This window comes from Fulvia fulva, chromosome 3, assembly GCF_020509005.1.
Source record: "Fulvia fulva chromosome 3, complete sequence".
Taxonomy (NCBI): domain Eukaryota; kingdom Fungi; phylum Ascomycota; class Dothideomycetes; order Mycosphaerellales; family Mycosphaerellaceae; genus Fulvia; species Fulvia fulva.
In genome coordinates, this window is record NC_063014.1 from 5,718,786 (window position 1) to 5,736,041 (window position 17,256).

Genomic DNA, 17,256 nt, shown 5'->3' on the forward strand with positions numbered 1-17,256 from the left:
CCGACCACAGTTTGCGGCCGTGCTTCTGCCTCGCATCTGCAGAAACATGGCCGCAGACGTGCCGGCGTCCATTCACACACATTCCATGGCGACGGCAACGATAAACTTAGATAGCGACAACCGCCGAAGGAGCGCCTCAGCTGGCCCTCAGCGATGGACATCAACATCCTCACTCACCTCCACCTCCACCTCACCCTCAGAGCGCGCACTTCGCCGCTGCTGACGCGCTGGCAATCCATTGGTTACCGACAGCATCCTCACCAATCTACCCGCCGCAATTTGTCAATCTTCTGCGTCGAGGCCCTAACCTGTGCGCGGCTGGCGACAAAGCAACGAAGTGAGGGTCAGTCGCGAGAGCAGCTCGTCATGTGCGGGCGGCGCTACGCCATGCGAAGACGTTGCCACAATGGGCGCCAGACATGTCTCATTTGCCGTCTTCCAGAAGGTTGTTGCACTCTCACGGATGGCTGCAGTTGTCCGTTGGCATCTCCAGGCATTGCTTCACCGCCATCTTGGCCCCACAGCCGCGCACTGCTCGAGTCTTGCCTCTGAGGGCTATGCTTCACGTGCACGGGCACGGACTAACCCCCCTCCACGACTGACAACGAGGCTACTGCCGTCAGCAAGCATCAGGACCGGCCGCTGCTCGTAGTCTTGGTACTGCATCATCGGCTCTGGCCGGTCTGCCGTCATGTGGCGCGACGACACTGGGCCTCACAAGCAGACTTTACTCGCAGGAAATTGGAGAAATCTACCATTTGACGCTCAAGAGCTGCTGTGGCCTGCATGAACTGTGTCGTTCCCTGATCAGGAGCTTCCTGCAAGACGTGAGCAGGACGATCATCCTGAAACACGCCCGGGCTCTCGTTGTCACTTGTCCTCGAGAGATTGTGCACTTTCATTTGGCACTCTTCATACTCAGTCCATGCTCTGAAAGGATATCATATCCGACGCCTCACTACGTGGTGTCGTGAACAGCACGGTCCGAGACGCCCGGGTGTGTGCAGAATCCTATCGCGAGTCCCAACGATTGCATGCGCCTACGCTCATCTGCACGACAGACAACACGCAATAAACAGCTCCTGTGTCATCGAACCCCTCGCTGCTGGACTGGCAGCAGCCGTGAATTTGTCAGTCTCGGTGTCTTCGCTGCAGGCAGAGGTCGGCGGCCGTGTCCTCATGACCGACTCCTTTCAAGGCTTCAGATCCGTCCTGACCCCTTCTGCGCCGGTCAGTCAGGCATCGGGGAATTTCTCACGCGACCGAGTAACAACATCGACGATAGCACAACATCCGCTTTGAAGATCTGCGCTCGTGTGCCACCCACCACAAATGTCTGACGAACTGCATCGAAGCATTTCTTGGGACAGTCCAGAGCATTCCACTACCGCACGTGCCGTTCCTGTGTTGCACGTTTCGGCCATCGCCACGCCACACTACTGTGACGAACGGTTGGTCCGTGCTGGGAGGCATGTCTCAGACAACGCATACCTACAGTGAGTAACTCATGGCGGGAGTATCTTCTGCGAGCGATCATGTCGGATGATTGTGAAGGATCACCTACACGACTGCGATCGTGCACTGAGATCAAGCCACAGCTATGCAGGCCTGCCCATACTCGCCTGTGCACTCCCGCTTACCTGGTCACTTCAGCATGCACTGCATATGGTTGAGCAAGTCTCCTGTATGATTGCGCGGCTTCCACAGAAGTCTGCAGTCGTAGCCATGGCACGAAGTCAGAATCCCAATTACAGCGGGTGGCTGGCGATGCTAATGCATGCACATCTCAACGAGCCGAAGTTGTCGAAATGGTTGACATGTCGGAACGACCTTATGACCTGATGGAACACGTGCATCGTTCATGGCCGATATTGACACTCCGTGGCAGGGCCAGCGACTTCTAAACCACACATCGACATGTCTGACTTGCGATGCTAAGCAGAACGACCACACTCTTGAAGTCGATTTGGGCTCGCTGTACTCCGGTACTTGCTAAAGCTCTGACGACGAGCTACAAGTGCCTGGAAGACCGCTGAACTGTGCCACGATCCAACTCTTAGCTGCTGTCAGATCAACGTTGTTGCAAATTGCGCGTGTGTCGATCTCGCCCCTGAAGGGGTAATTCCATGATCATGAATCTATCGTCGGCATGAGGACTGCGACTACCTGACTTTCTCGCAGAGTGCACGACAACGACAAAGAGAGGGACACCGACCGACTGGTTCAGCACCACCACCACCATCACCTCCGAGGAGATAACACATCGCAGGTTTTGCTTGGCGGTACTTTCAACCAACCCCATCCTCATCGGCTCCGTCGCTATGGCTCCCTCCAGCTCTTCCTCGTATCCTGCGACAACACTGTCAGCGCTCTCCAGCCCTCGACAAGAAACCTGTTCATCGGCAGCACGAGGCAAACCACATCAAAGCTTAGCCACCCCAGTGCGACACCCTACCAGCAGCAAACAAACCTCACGTCGAAACACACCAGCCGACCCAGCCTTGCGCTGAGGGTGTCCTGTAAGTGGCATTGCCAACTCTTGCTCGGAGACTTCCAACCCCAAATGTACGTGACATTTGAGTTGCACAGCCTCTGTTGGCTCTTGACGAACGATGGTCAGCTGCAACATGGCACGATCGGGATGACGAACATAACATGCTCTGGCAAAGGTAGGTAAGAGGTAGGCAGGTTCCCTTCCCGTAGCTTTCATTCACCGTTCCCGAGAAAAAGGACCGCGTCTAGGCTCTTGCTGCTATTGATAGTAAGGTCATCAGCTCTGCTCTTGCTGCGCCGTTTTCTTAGTCACTCCGGCTCTGCCCAATTTATTTGAAGGTGTCGCTGTCTCAGTCGTGGACACCGCAGCAGGATCCTGCGACAGTGGTGCCCGCCGATACCTACCGCCTTACAGATCGACAGGCAGGTAATCGATGCCAGTCAGTGAAGTGTGGTGGATTATGATGCATGCATCCTGAATTGCAGATCTCTATTTGAACACTGCAGCAAGTTGACGCGCAGGTGGTACAGAACTGGTGTGAGTGTGTGTTTATGCGTGAAGGAGACTTTTCCGAGGGTTGAACGATGTCCGGCGACGGGGGAGAGGGTCAGAGGGGAGATTACGCTGAGGTGGGATTTTTGTGCCCCCTTGCTTCGCATACTGCTCGCCGTTAATGCTGTTGAGGTTGAGGATCCTACGAGTTTTTCGCGCCGGAGATGCTGATGCTGATGCTGACGGGGGTTGGAGACATCATCGTGATGGTGATGGTGGTGTTGGTGTTGATTTTGTTGCGGTGAAGATGTTTCTCTCTCAGCTGCATGGAGTGTGGGCAGTGGTCTGGCAAAGCCCAGTCTCTTGGACTTCATGGTAAGGCGCGCAGCTACCACCTCCTTGCCTTCCCGCTGCCCTTCACTGTCCCGAAACACTCTTCAACCTACTCGCGAGGTCTTCTGATCCGTTGCCGTGTGTACTCGATCAAGACAGAAAGCTCTTCCATGTCAAGAAAGTCAACGAGACACGTGCAACCCTCCCTGGGAAAATCCTCCCAAAGCATCCAGCTTCTCACATCCCAAGCACAACTCATTACCTGCCTCGAGTTTAGCAGTGAATCAGAGCTGACATCTCGAATCCTGATGATGAGCCATCGCAAGGAGTTCTCAACTGCCCGCGACTTTGCTTGACTGTCTCTTACTGTCAGGCCAACTACGTTCAGGGGAAATGGAGCAACGCTAACACACGTTGCGCTCGTGGTATTGTAAGTCAAGCACTTCTCGAAGCAATGGCCAATATACCTCGACTCCATCTTCACGTCCACTAATACATGTACTAAGAGCGCTGAAGAACAAGTAATAGTCTCACACGAAATATACTCAAGTTCCATTACCACATGCATGTACATACCACCCCTTCTCCCCTCCATCTTCCTCCCTCGCACATCTATCGAATCCATCAACTCTGCCAATCAACCCAATCCCTCCCAACAACCCTCCAAACCTTCACCTCCCCACTCCTCAAATCGCCCAAACGGAACTTCTCACTCCTAATCTTCGCCTTCTCCCTCCCCTGCTCCCAACCTCGGATGGCTCGTCTCGTGCCATCCCATTCCTCCACAATGGCGACGTGATGACTACCGTAGTCTTGCTTGTATTTATGCTTCATGGCGCCGTGGGTACCTTCAAAGCGTGCATTGCGGAGAGTCACGATGTCTCCGGGGCGTATCTCGTCGAATTGCATAGTGGAGGCGTTGGCGAGGTTGGCGTAGACGAGGGAGCCGTAGGCGCGGTTGCCGACGGGTTGGAGGGCGTCTTTCTGGAGTGGGTGTTAGCTTTGTCTTCATACTGCTACGTGGTGGGGTTGAACTTACTTGAGACTTGATCAAAGCCGACACGAGACCACCAGGGCTCCCGTCGCCGGCTACAGAGTCCTTCTTACTGTGGCCCAGCTCGTTTGCGCTCCTCGCGATGTTGCCGCCGAATCGTTGCCAGTAAGTCTCAAGCTGGTCTTGTCGAAGCTTGGGAGGTGGTGCCAAATGCCGTTGTTCGAGCTTGACATCGCCAGCGTTCTGCGAGTCATACTGCACCGTGATGATCGTTTGGCTGTAGTCGATGAAGAGCACATAGATGTCCTTCGAGATTGTGGTCCTGCCACCTCTCTTCGAAGTAGTCGACTCCTCACATTCCGACAAGATATCAATACCATTGCGGCTCTGTAACACTGGCGGTAGTGGTTGTGATGCCGTCCACCAGGTGGTGTTCTCACCAAGATCGAGGTCGTTGGCAATCTGGTCATTCTCACCAGGTCTAGGACCATCCGTTGACCTTCGAGCTACCGTATTCGACCGTTGCACATCTAACGACTGTCGAGGCGGTGCTCTAGCGGGCGGCATTTCTTGTGAAGGTGGGGCAGGGACAGCACGAGGCGGCTGCTCGACTGACCTTCGAGGTGGCGTTGCGGAGTATAGATCATCAGCTGAGCTTTCTTGTTGCAGCTCGGGCTCTCGAGGTGGAATGGGAGGGGCTACGACAGGGACGGCACCGGGCGTTGGCGGTTGAGGACCTCTTTGCCTGTTCTCGTCATAGCGGTAAGGATCATATTCGTCATCATCCTCAACTGGTCGTGGAGGTGGCATTGGAGGAGGTGCGCGAGGAGTGTCCATCGAAGGCCTGCCGGCTGGTGGTGGCGGAGGGACTGCTCTGGGCACCGCGGCATGAGGTGGAGGAGGAGGAGCGCTCATTGGAGTATCATCTGCAGTCGTGCTGTCGTCAAGACTCGGCTCTCGAACATGAGCCTTGAGAGCATCTTTGTGTTTAGCACTGGACGCGATATCGGTGTCGTAATCTCCCTCATAGTCACTTTCACCTCGCTCTGTCTCCTCTTCGATCTGCGTGGCTTGTCGGCTCGGGATAGCGGCCGGAGGAGGTGGCGGTGGCGGGGGCGGGCGTGGAGACGCAAGAGGGCTCTGCGGTATGGGAGGAGGTGGTCGACTGGCTCTCTTGTCGGACACCGCAGAAGGTGGATCGCTGCCAAAGTATGATGCTCGCTTGTTGTCAGGCGATCGTACAGATTCATAGCCAGGTACAGGCGGCGCAGCCCCCGAGGCACTTCTTATTGGCAACGGAACTGGGGTCTCGATGTCAGGAGTATCGTTCTCGCGCCTCGGTGGGCGTATTGAGGCCTCATCGTCAGACTCACTACCAGGACCTGGCGACATTGGCACGGCTGGAGGAGGCGGCGGCGGTACCTGTCGTCCTTCAGGAACTGGAGGAACAGCTCGATCAACTGAAGGGCGTGAGGCTGAAGGCACAGGAGGGGGTGCACCGCGTTCTTCGGTGGTGGACTTTCTCGATGGTGCAAGAGAGTGCCTGCGCTCAGGTTCGGCGTAGATGCCGGACGGCTCATTGTCCTCTGCCATCTGCGTGCGATCAGACTCTGGGCTCTGCATTCTGTTTATTCCGGGCACAGGTACCATGGGAACGCGTTGCTGCTGCGTTGGCGATTGTGGCATATCGTCCTCGCTGGGCTTCTTCTCCCTCGTTAAGCGCTTCTTTGATTGGGATCCGCCGGGCATTGGCATGCCACCGGGAGGACCAAACATGCCAGCCATGCCCATACCGCCGCTCATCTTGGCCATGCGCTCTCGCAACTCCAGTCTTCGACGCGTCTCGTCGTCCATATCGTCCTCTGCCTCGTCTCCACCTTCGTCGGTAGCGCCCTCCTCTTCGCCAACATCTGGCTCCCGCTTTGGCGCAGCAGCAGCACGTGGCGGTGGCATAGGCGCTTGCGTATCGTCACTGTCTTCTGGGCCGATCGTGCCGGCGTCATCTGTATCTCCTGCTCCAGACTGATCCGCCTCGTGCCCGTCGCTGACTAGCTCGTGATCTGGTACAGTGGGTATTGGCGAAAGTGGCTCGCGAGGCTGTCGTTGCGCAGATGGTACGCGTGGCCTCTCGCGTGAAACGTCCAGAGATTGTCTTTGGGTCGCTGTATCTGTATTGCGCTGGCGGTCCATGTCCTCGCCCTCGGCTTCTTGCCCTTGCTCGACGTCTTCCTCATGCTCAGAAGCTTTCTTGACCGGAGCCCTCTTCTTCTCTTTCGGCGCACCCTCTGCTCTGCGCTGCGCTTGCTCAAGCTGTTGTTGCTGCAGACGAGCAATCCGCTCCTTCAAGCTGGTAGGCTGGGGCGCATCCTCATCTTCTTCCTGCTGTGCACCAGATTGCTCGCTTGTCAAACCCGCCGCCTCCGCAGCTGCACGATCATCCTCCTGCCTTTGCCTGATCTCCGGATCTTCTTGCCTGATGTATGGCTTGTGCACAGGCTGCTCGACCTTCGGAGGTGGAACATAGGAGTTTGCCATTGGCGGTGGGGCGACAAAGGGTTTCCTGATGAAGGTGCTAGGCTTCGACCCGCCAGGGACCATGGGTATCACCGGTGCTGCAGCAGGCTGGTTGAAGGCAGCAATCCTGTCCTTGAACGCGTTGCTTTTCGGTGCTATCGGAGGAGGCTTTTTATTCGAGGCCGGCGCTGCTGGCTCTGCCGGTGTAGGCTTCGGAGCAGGTGGAGGTTCGGCTCTAACGGGAGGACTCCTGACACTGCCTGCAGACTGAGGCGATCGCACATTCTCGTCTGCGCTGGATGCCATGGATGTTTCCACCGGTGGAGGCTGCGGTTTCGACTGGGCAGGCAGGGCAGGGGGCTCGATCTCAGCACTCGGCTCTTCGCTCACAGTCGAAGGAATTGGGTGCACTGGTCCTGTCACAGCAACGGGTACTGGAGCCGTTTCCTGCTTGGGCCTGGTGGGTCGTGTAGGACGAGAGGGTACGGGCGGCTCGTACTTCTCCACGAACTCCCGTGGGAAGATGCCACTCTGGTCGCCCCCATTGCTGTCCGTGTACCGTCCCTCCAGCCAGTTGTCGTCGATCTCTTCGGTAATGTCTATGATCTGGCCGGTGGAGAAGGCCAGGTCGTCCTCCTCCTTGGCTTCGAAGTCGTACAACGCCTTGACCTTGAACAGCGACGCCATGGTGAAAGCGTCCCCTTGGACAATCAACGCCGCACAGTGTCTGGTGGTGGCGGTGTGGGCGGTCCTAGTCGGGAGTCTTGCACCTGATCCCTCGTTTCGACGTAATGCCGCGTGGCAGTGTTGCTTGGAGGTTGCTTGCTGCCAGGCCGCAGCTTCCAGTCTCAACGACTTGGCTCAGACCGTCGGTGGGAGGATCTCTCGTTTCGATGCTGGTCTGTCTATGGGCACATGATGCCGCTGAACGCCGAGGGCAAGCACAGGTGTATACAGGCAGCGCAGAGGCTGGGAGCTTTGCTCGCGGCCGACGACAACATTCGAGCGGGCCACTGGGCACCGGCGCGCGACGGCGTCAAACAGCGTCATCTCACTTTCATGGGTCCATGTACATGGACGACGACGCCACACTGTCTCAGCCACATGGCCATATAAACTTGCTCACGCGTGAACATCGCAACTTCTGTTTCTCATGAGTACTACATCAACATCGCCATCGCCATCACGTACGATGTCGACCAAGGTGCCTGTGAAGAGCATCCTGAAGACTCAGGGCGTCAAGAAGACGCCGACAGTCACAGATGAGCAAAAGGCCAAGGTCGAGAAGGACAAGCAAAATCTCAATATTGCTCTCAAGCACGCGTATCTGATCCAGCAACATCGGAAACACGTCGAGGCTGCCATCCTGGATGCCATCACGACACTGATAGACCTCCCAGCAGCATCGACCTTCACCACAGAAGAGAGCGAGACTTATGTCAAGCTGATCAGGTCGTTCCAACCATCCGACTTTGACAGCTTGATCGAGGAGCGTCGTGTTGACGAACGATGTGGCTATGGTCTATGTGGCAACAAGCCTCGATGCCAGACTATGGGCAGCAGCGTGGCCTGGAAGCTCAAGAAAGGCATGTCAGATTACTGCAGCGACGCATGCGCCAAGAAGGGCCTATTCCTCAAAGCTCAGCTCAGTGAAGTGCCTGCTTGGGAACGGCTTCCGGAGCAGCAACCGGATATTCAGCTACACGCCGATGATCGACCCGCAGATACAGACACCGCCCAACGGAGAGCTAACAGGACCGCGCGCGTTGACGAGTGGCGTAAGAAGGTGGCAAGCAACGAGGAGTTGGCCATGGAACGAGGTGAGAAAGCGAGCTCTATGCGACCGAATCAAGTCATGGCCGATATGATCGTGGAGAAGAATCCCAAGCCATTCGAGGCATCTTCGCTGCAGGCTGGTGCAGGTCATTTCAACACCATCGAGGGATACCAGACCAAGCGCTACAACAAGAAGAAGAAAGGCGAGAAACGTGATTCGGACGACAGTGAGACCGACGACGACGCCGAGACATAGTTTCTCTCCAACCTAATCTCCATCGTGGCATACTGCTGCGCGCGACTCGCCAGATAGTCGACACTTGGCAAAGCCGCGTGTCCACAACTCCCCCTCTTCCTCAAATACCGCCAGGATTCATCAGAGGACGACCAGACGCTACAGCAAAGTTCATGTACGCAACTATCAGCTCGGCTCCCTGGCACAAGTCTTCGAACTTCTCAATAGCCCAGTCAGAGGAACCCCTGCTAGTGCGATTAAACGCTCTTTGCCTGGCCACCCAGAAGTGTAGAACCTCTGGTAACTTGTTCGACTTCGGCAACACGCTGCCCTCCAGGCCTTTGCATCTTTCTACGAGGCTCGCGATGGTAGCTGTCGACACTGCCCACGGGATCCTTCCGAAAGCGAGACCTTCAGCGTCCGCCAGGCACATGAACGCCGCCATCGGCCAGGTCTCATCACACCCCAAGTTGGTCGCTCGGACGAGCACTGAGGTTCTGTCGATGTTGGGAACATGCTCTTCGACATCGGCCACATGCGTCTTCATGCCTATGAAGAACATGAAGCACATGAGTGTGCGGCGCTGATCACTTGTCGCGCGCTCCCTGTCCGATGTAGCGCAAAGTATGCAAGCACAACGAATACCAACATCCCACAAGAACTGGCGACGTTGAATGGTGGGCAGCGTAGTCGCTCCTTTGTGATAGGAGAATGTAAGCTCCTCCCCGGCTGCAACATCCCTGAAGACGTAGCACTGCGTCTGTCTCTGCGAAGTGTGGCCCATGATGCAATTCGGCTGGCAAGAGTGATTGAAGCGGCTCGCGTGGCTGAAGCAGCCAGTCGCGTGGGATCCGGCCATCGTGAACTTGTTGGTGAGAAAGGCGGCTAGGAGTCTAGATCGTCCGGGAAGCGGCATTGCCCACATAGCATCGAACTGCCGTTTGGCGCTGGTATCGAGACGGGCGTACGCATTGCCCACATCACTCTCGGTGATTCGTGGCTCCGGCTTGTTGATTATGAAGAGAGGGTCGTCCACAAGGATTTGTGTACCGGCTCGAATGTTCTTCAAGGCGAAGGCACCGTTGCCCCCGAGAGGTGATGCTTTGAGCTGGTAATAGGCATTGCCTACGAAATCTGGACTGGGATTAATGTGGTCTCGTTACGAGCTGGAGGTGGTACTCACTTCGTCCGTCAAATGACATCAAGCACAATTCCAGCAGTAGCAGCGTATGACACTACGGACTATGGCTCTACAGACCGAGTGCACTTTGCCCAGAAGTAGTCGCCATTTTGTTTGCTTGGGACACTCTCTGAACAATGCGGCACCTGCTACAAAGTGCTGTAGACTTCTGACAGGCGCCAGGTCTTGCTCGAGACATCTGGATCAAGATCGCATGCTGTGGCTGCGAGGAGGCATATATCCAACTGCCAGTAATACTGGGAAACTGGGCTTTTGTCGGAGGGCGCGAGTTATATCTTCGACAAGAATCAGAGCCAAATGGAAATGTTCAAGTCGCAACGCAACATCGCGCCGCCCTTGATTACTAGAGCTGTGAGTGCCTGCATTCGACAGTTGTCATTGGATGACGAGTGGCCAGCAAGGCAAGATCTACTGCTCCAGCTTGGCACTGTCCACTTCAACAACATCGGCCGTCAACTCTCCTCCCTCACTCAAATGAACACATCAACCGGCACAGTACCTGGTGTGAAAGACCACACGCCCTGCGCATTCATCACATTCACATACACCTTCCTCGGCTCTTCCTGGTTCCTGGAGGCCGTCACGCCAGGGAAGCGGGCACTCCTTGCGCTTGAGCCTAGTCTTGCTCCGCGGTCTGTAGTGAAATAGCCATTGCCGCCTATGTACACAGAGATTAGCCAAACTCTAGACGTATATTAAGGATGCGTTTTGAGACTTACCTTCATACCTATTCGTCGGAATCCTAATAAACGCATTATAACTCTGCGCCCCATCGGCCCCAGTCCAGGTGATCTCAATCTCGCCCGCAGCATTGATGCTTCTGCCTGAGAAATTCGTTTTGGCAGGTCTGGTGCCTGTAGTCGTAGTGATGCGGCCCGTGGTGAAGCGATACGAGCTGGACGTGCAAGCACTGTTGGCTGACGAAGTGTAGAAAACCCAACCCGACGGAGCCACGCCATTACGGCAGACATTACTGAACTCATGCACGGAAGTGAAAGCTTGCGATTGCGTGCGGTTGGTGATGTAGTTGGTTCCGTAGCCGATGGTGTAGAAGGGGTCGGAGACGGCTATGTTGTTGAAGTCGCGGAACGGGTCGTGGTTCACTCTAAAATCTATCAGTTTTCGAACATGCTGCTTTCTCAAGATCCCGGGAAAAGAAGTCTTACCGGCTCCCATCAGGATATATAGCATCGAAATTCCACATGACGCCGATGTTCTTGCCGCGGTTGAAGGTTAGTTGGGCTTCGCAGTTGCCGATGTTGAAGGCGCGGAAGGTGTTTGGGGCTGGGTTGCCGCAGGAGTCTTGCCATGTGGGTGAGGGGCTTTGGCGGGTTTCTAGCTCGGTGGGGAGGGCTGATGCCCAGCAGGTGTGGGAGGTCAACGCTAGAGCTGTGGTTAGGAGGGAGATGGTGTGCATTGTGAGGTGGGTGTGTGCAGAAGATGGTCTTGGTTTGGGTGTGAGTCGAGGCGAGTGGGGAGTGAAGAGGTAGTACATGTATGCTTTTGCTGTGCTATAACATCCGCGAAGCTCCAAAATGTATGAGAATGTCCACTGACGACGTCCAAGCAGCTAGAATCCAAACAAGGCGACTACACGTCGCTCCATGATCCGCTATAGCAGCCACCGCTTGGGCTTGCTGTGCCAAGGCATGGCGTTCTCGGAGGTCGGTGTAGACGAATAGCAGGGAGCATAGGTATGCAAAAGTCGAGCAATAGACGCTTCATCGTAAAAAAGAGTACGAGGGTAGGAACATGCGCATCTCGTAGCTTAGGAGAATGATCCAAAGTCATATGACCGGCAGAAGAGAAGCGATGAGGTCGGAACTGAGGGCGGGTATTGAGTTGCCAAGTGATCGACAAAGCCACGGTCCGATCGAAAGTTCAAATAACCACAGCTGTAGATCTTGCGCAACAGTCGTTCGGGTGTTCGCTGTCGATGCTTTCGAAGTCTGTGTACTTCTTCTGCTACCGTCGCATCCGTATATGAGTCTTATTCACAACTTCCCCACCCTCTCCCTCGCCTCCTCCATCTCCTCAGGCGGCACAGCCCTATTCTCCCCCCTCCAAACCTTCTCATCCTCACTCCCAAACACCGGCGGATTCATCCCATTAACATGCCACAAGCTCCTCCTACTCTCAGCAATCTCATACTCCAAATTATACCCCTTATTCAACGTATGCGGCCTCAACAGCTCCGTCAAATGCGCCATCATCTTCGCATGAACCTTCTCATCGTCCGGCGCGTTGATGTGGATGTGCAGGACGCGGATCCGGATGAAGGGGCGGGTGCTGCGGGTGCTGGCCATCTCGCCGCCGAGCCATTGGTCGGAGGGGGATGTTTTGATGAAGTTCACGACGACGTAGAAGGCGGGCATGCCCAGGCGGGTGTAGTTGGAGGTTATGGATTTGGCGAGGGCGCCTTTGGTGGTTTCGTCTTCGAAGGTTCCTGGGGGGTGGAAGATCATCCAGTGAGGCATTTTTTGTGAGTTCTTATTTAGGTCGAGGCAGAAAATCTTGGGTGCGAAGGTTATGGACTTGATTTGATGAATTGAAGCAGAGGGCACAGGTGTTAGCTACATGTACAGGTATATGGCTCGCATGATATCATCAGCGTCGTGCAGAGCGCATGACGCCATGTGGACATATTACATGTGTGTTTCGTTCCTTTCTGCGGAAGCATGTATTCGTGCTGGCTGTCGATGTGCGGCTGATGATTCGGGTGGCTGAATGGGACCGGTACTGATCAGTAATCTTATGATGGTTCGGCACGCTGATGATGCGTATGGCTCCATTCCTTCTGGTCAAGAGCCTCGGGCTGGACAGCTACGAAGCAATATGTGTATCTGTTGTGGAGGATGTTCAAGTTGTGCCGTTGCGCAGTAGCAAAATGTCACAGCATCTTGAAGCAACGGGACGCCACCGCTTCGCTGGCTCCCGCTGGAAGAGCACGAGTGATCCGCCTACACCATGGGCTTGAGTCGGAGGCTGAGGGTGACTATAGTGTTCCAGCGCTCGTAAGCGCTGTATGCTGCAAGTCATCAACGTGTCCAATGAGGGATCCACGAAACCCCACGATACTCTTACCATGTGCTACGAGACGAGTGACCTCGACCAAGAGCAGACAACAATGTGCTTGGTATCTGTCTCCGTCTATAATAATGCTTCAAACACCCTCATCGCATCGTCGTTCTGTGCCTGAAGATCGACATTGTTGGAGAAGCTCGCAGACTCTTTGAAAAATGCTCGCATCGCGTCTGGGTCGTTCTCCATGCCGTCTGCCGCATAGTTGTAAATATCGCCATGCTTCCGAGACAGGTCGACCTGATGTTGTGAGCGTGGTCGTCGTACTTTGTCGTATGCTGCAAAGGCTTGTTCTACCTGTGCAGGTGAGTCGACTCTGGAGAAGAGGTGTGTCATGACAGCGCAATCTTCTAGGGCCTGAGCTGCGCCTTGACCGGCGAAGCTGTGGGATGTCAGCATTCTGTAGGATGAGAGGCTTGGATGAAGGGTTGGCTTACGGGTGCATTGCATGTGCGGCATCTCCAATCATGCAAACGCGGCCTTTGTAGTAAGTGGGTGCGTGATCATGATCAGCATAACTCCACGATCCAGACGTGTCGTCTGCAACCATGCGAACCATGTTCTTCGCTTCTTCGCTGTAGTCGTCGAACAGGTGTAGCTGATCTTTCAGCGGCGGCGCGCCACTATACTTGTCCGCCTCGAATCGAAGTCCTCGCACAGCAAGACCTACGCTCAACTTCTGGCCTTTGGCGAGCGGCATGGAGTTGACATTCCCACGTGGACCGCATAGGATTGGAACGAACTTTGTCCACTTCTCATCGATCCCGTACTTTCGCGCTTCGTCCATTGACATCATTCTTCGATAGTTTTGGTAGCCATTGTGGTTCTTCGCGCCCACTGCAGGATGATTCGCGCCCAAGATGTGCGATCTAGTAATGCTGTGCACACCGTCTGCTCCAATAACGCCGTCTGCCTCCACTTTCGAGCCGTCCGTGAAGTACACTGTCACGCCCTTGTCGCTCTCCTCGATCTTCTCAGCTCTTTTGCCATTGCTTATGCTGCCCTTCGGTAACAGCTCCATGAAGCCCTTCATCAACTCATGCCTGGCCACCGTCTTTCTACCTTTTGCTCTTCCGAGCTCAGCTACAAGCTCGCCGCTGTTTGGACCTTGTGCTAAGATGACCTGTGTGACCATCTCCACGTCCGCCTCGCCCATGTTCAGCGCCTTGTCAAAGTAAGCCTGCTTCACCTCGTCGCCTATGAGTGTCATGGCCTTGATCGCATTCAGATGCAGTGCAAGTCCGGCACCAATATCCTTGTACTCTGGTACGCTCTCGTAGATGTGGAAGTCGACATTTGGGTTCTTGGACAATCCCACTCCTAGTGCCAGCCCAGCGATACCGCCTCCTAGTACTGCAAGAGAGATCTTGGAGTGTTCCATGGAGCCCATCGCGTCGATCGATGCTGCGTTTCGTGATGCTTTTACAAGGAGCAGCGATAGCAGAGCCTGTAGTCAGTGGTGTATAATGAGATGGACCTACCTCCCGGACACGCGACCTACCTTTACGGTTCCCCGTCATGGCTCACTTCGGACTGTCGTACGACTGACTGTCGCGGAGAGGATTGTTTGGGTTCGACATGTCCGGAGTTGCGGTGCGTCGTGTTGTAATGGAAAGCTAAATCCGTCTGCTGCAGGCACAGCAGGGTATCTCATAGGTCGAGGAATGTCCTGCGCTAGTGGAAGTCGGTCAATCATCCAAAGTAGCCACCCAGAACTTCCTCCTGCTCCTTCCTTCAACCTGGCGCCCAGGGCGTGTGTCGACTTCCACCTCGCGAACAGATCCGCGTACGAAGAGAAACTTGAACAGCACACGCCATCGATACCACTTCGACACCTTCAGACGCCTTGGACAGGTGTCTACGCGCATACGGCTTGCAGCAGTCCCGCGGAAGGGCCAGCCAGCAATCCACCATCCAATGTCAATGCGTGTCCATTGACATAGTTGGCTGCAGGAGAAAGCAGGTAGACATTACTGCTTCTGTCTTCGTCTGCCTATGCCACGCGCCTGAGTGGGATGAATCTTTTGGTGGCCTTTTCGCCTGGTGGGAACTTCGTCTGTCGACGCAAATACCTTGATCGGCAAGATCCAGTGCTGCAGGACTCCGCGTCAGCCAACACCTTGCACATTGGATGTCACATACACATCGCTCGAGTGGTCGCAAGAGCAGCATGCTTCGATGCGGTGTATGCCACTTTTCTGGGAACCGCTGCTAGTGACATGGCCGAAGTCACATTGACTATCTGACCTCGCCCGAGACTTCGATGGACGCCGCTGAGAGTGGTGAACTGCTTCGGCTCCTGCTCTGCCATGGCTTTCGAGACGGCTCTTGACACCGTCAAGATGCCTTTGGCATTTACGGCCATGACCCGGTAGTAGTCGGCAGGATCGTCATCTGGCACGGCCACATGTTGTTTCACGTCGACCTTGCAGCATATCAGCACATGGGCCAAAGACTATTCAGCAATCTACGAACACCAGCGCTGTTCACGAGGTAGTCGAGTCTGCCGAATTGTGCTACCACGGCCTTGACAACCTGGTCAACGGCCGCGTGGTCCGTCATGTCGAGCTTCCAGCTTCTTGCACGGTACTGGGCGTCCGTGGCGTACCGCTTGCTATTCTTGGCAGCGTGGTGGACTCTCTCTCCATCAACGTCCGCCAACGCGATTGCCGTCGCACCTGCGGCAGCAAGTGCATTTGCAGCGCCTTGGCCAATCCCACCAGCTGAGTGAGGATGTTTTCAGCGATCGCAATGTAAGGTGTCGTGCGTGTTATACTGACACCTGTGACAAGCGCTACGCCTGTGGTGTTGAAGTAAGCCATTGGTGCAAAGAGATTGTGGATCAAGATGCGGTTACCCTGGCAGCCGTGGAACGAAGAAGTTTCAGTCACATCGTGGTCACGAATGGCTAACTGAGGTATGGTCTTAGTATGTTGCTCAGCGAGCTGCGATGGTTCAATAATGCTGACATGCTTGCTGCATCAGCAAATCATAGGGTCCACCGGTACCGCCAAGAACTTCGATAAGAAGGATCGTGCAACATATCTTGCTGCTCACATATCTTTGTGCTTCACAGACTGCCATCGACAGGAGACCCCGTAATTCTGCAACCATCATCCGCGCCAGCAGATTCAGACAACATCAACATCACCACCAGTATGGCTCAAGAGGTCAGCGCCAACACTGATGACAAGTGCAGCGAAGGCAGCATCTCATCTCCCACCAACGCCATCTCGGCCACCAGAATGACAGGCGCGCTCCGGTTTTTCAACTTGCCCCTCGAGCTACGTGACTCAGTCTACAGCTTTGCCAGCAATTGTGTTGACCTTGACGGTACTCAATTTGGACTATGCGCTGGACGGCTTCGGTTTCGAGTCCTGTCGCCAAAGCTGTGGGGAGTCAGCCGCAGGTTCAAGCAGGAATACGAGCGCTTACTTCCCCACGAGGTCAAGATGCGCGCCATACTAATGATCCCATCGATGACCAGCACACCCGACAGCAGCACATCAATTCCGAAAACACTCCGTAGTCGCCTGACGCATATCCGTAAAGCGTATCTGACATCCACGGTACATTCTTTCATCAAAGGAATAGGCGTGTGACCCACTTGATATACAAATGTGATTAGTTCCTAACGTTCATTAGTTGGCGCCAACCAGCTCGGCCAAGACGTCGCAAAGCTCTTGAGTCTAATGCCGACTCTGGAAAGGATTGAGATCAAAGTACTCCTCAGCGTCGAGGGCGCAGAGCACCTCCTCGCCTTAGCTTCCGCCCCGACCTCACTCTCGGAACTGGCGAGATGCGATCTCGACAGCCCGCTGTTCGCATGCTGCCCCAAGGAAATGATCGCAAACATTCCTTTCCGCTACGCCCTCACCGTGGCGTGCCCTCTCTTCAGTCCAAACCCAGGTGCGTTCGATGATGATATCTCTCGGGCCTTGATGGGGCCAGGGAATAGCAGCAACCAGATTTACTTTCTGGCATCAGCGTCAGATGGGGGATACACCTGGCACGGCTTGGATCTTGAGGTGGACATGTGTTCGGGCACGTTCGAGAAGGCGCTGGCAATAGCTCGCACAGCAAAGAAGGACATCGCGAGATCGGATACCTGAGTAGTAAGACTGGCGAAGAGACTG

The 17,256-nt window shown here is 55.1% G+C and overlaps 8 protein-coding genes across 8 annotated transcripts; 2 read left to right on the forward strand and 6 right to left on the reverse strand.

The window, feature by feature from the left end:
* Positions 1-3,943: 3,943 nt before the first annotated feature.
* CLAFUR5_08655 (uncharacterized protein) lies at positions 3,944-7,514 on the reverse strand (the record flags this gene model as incomplete). The annotated part of the gene is made up of 2 exons (XM_047907803.1): positions 3,944-4,303; positions 4,359-7,514. The coding sequence occupies 2 exons, from the start codon at positions 7,512-7,514 to the stop codon at positions 3,944-3,946; spliced, it is 3,516 nt and encodes a 1,171-aa protein (XP_047759656.1).
* Positions 7,515-8,019: 505 nt separating this feature from the next.
* Positions 8,020-8,859, forward strand: CLAFUR5_08656 (uncharacterized protein; the record flags this gene model as incomplete). The annotated part of the gene is made up of 1 exon (XM_047907804.1): positions 8,020-8,859. The coding sequence occupies one exon, from the start codon at positions 8,020-8,022 to the stop codon at positions 8,857-8,859; it is 840 nt and encodes a 279-aa protein (XP_047759655.1).
* Positions 8,860-8,959: 100 nt separating this feature from the next.
* On the reverse strand, positions 8,960-10,040 carry CLAFUR5_08657 (uncharacterized protein; the record flags this gene model as incomplete). Its single annotated transcript, XM_047907805.1, has 2 exons — positions 8,960-9,972; positions 10,022-10,040. The coding sequence occupies 2 exons, from the start codon at positions 10,038-10,040 to the stop codon at positions 8,960-8,962; spliced, it is 1,032 nt and encodes a 343-aa protein (XP_047759654.1).
* A 469-nt stretch (positions 10,041-10,509) lies between these two features.
* Positions 10,510-11,534, reverse strand: CLAFUR5_08658 (uncharacterized protein; the record flags this gene model as incomplete). The annotated part of the gene is made up of 3 exons (XM_047907806.1): positions 10,510-10,697; positions 10,759-11,144; positions 11,206-11,534. 3 exons carry the CDS (start codon positions 11,532-11,534, stop codon positions 10,510-10,512), a joined length of 903 nt encoding a protein of 300 aa, XP_047759653.1.
* A 499-nt stretch (positions 11,535-12,033) lies between these two features.
* CLAFUR5_08659 (uncharacterized protein) lies at positions 12,034-12,516 on the reverse strand (the record flags this gene model as incomplete). The annotated part of the gene is made up of 1 exon (XM_047907807.1): positions 12,034-12,516. One exon carries the CDS (start codon positions 12,514-12,516, stop codon positions 12,034-12,036), a length of 483 nt encoding a protein of 160 aa, XP_047759652.1.
* A 673-nt stretch (positions 12,517-13,189) lies between these two features.
* Positions 13,190-14,510, reverse strand: CLAFUR5_08660 (6-methylsalicylic acid decarboxylase atA; the record flags this gene model as incomplete). Its single annotated transcript, XM_047907808.1, has 2 exons — positions 13,190-13,502; positions 13,558-14,510. The coding sequence occupies 2 exons, from the start codon at positions 14,508-14,510 to the stop codon at positions 13,190-13,192; spliced, it is 1,266 nt and encodes a 421-aa protein (XP_047759075.1).
* Positions 14,511-15,254: 744 nt separating this feature from the next.
* On the reverse strand, positions 15,255-15,942 carry CLAFUR5_08661 (Short-chain dehydrogenase RED2; the record flags this gene model as incomplete). Its single annotated transcript, XM_047907809.1, has 3 exons — positions 15,255-15,545; positions 15,596-15,843; positions 15,897-15,942. The coding sequence occupies 3 exons, from the start codon at positions 15,940-15,942 to the stop codon at positions 15,255-15,257; spliced, it is 585 nt and encodes a 194-aa protein (XP_047759496.1).
* Positions 15,943-16,278: 336 nt separating this feature from the next.
* On the forward strand, positions 16,279-17,232 carry CLAFUR5_08662 (uncharacterized protein; the record flags this gene model as incomplete). Its single annotated transcript, XM_047907810.1, has 2 exons — positions 16,279-16,714; positions 16,766-17,232. 2 exons carry the CDS (start codon positions 16,279-16,281, stop codon positions 17,230-17,232), a joined length of 903 nt encoding a protein of 300 aa, XP_047759401.1.
* Positions 17,233-17,256: the final 24 nt, after the last annotated feature.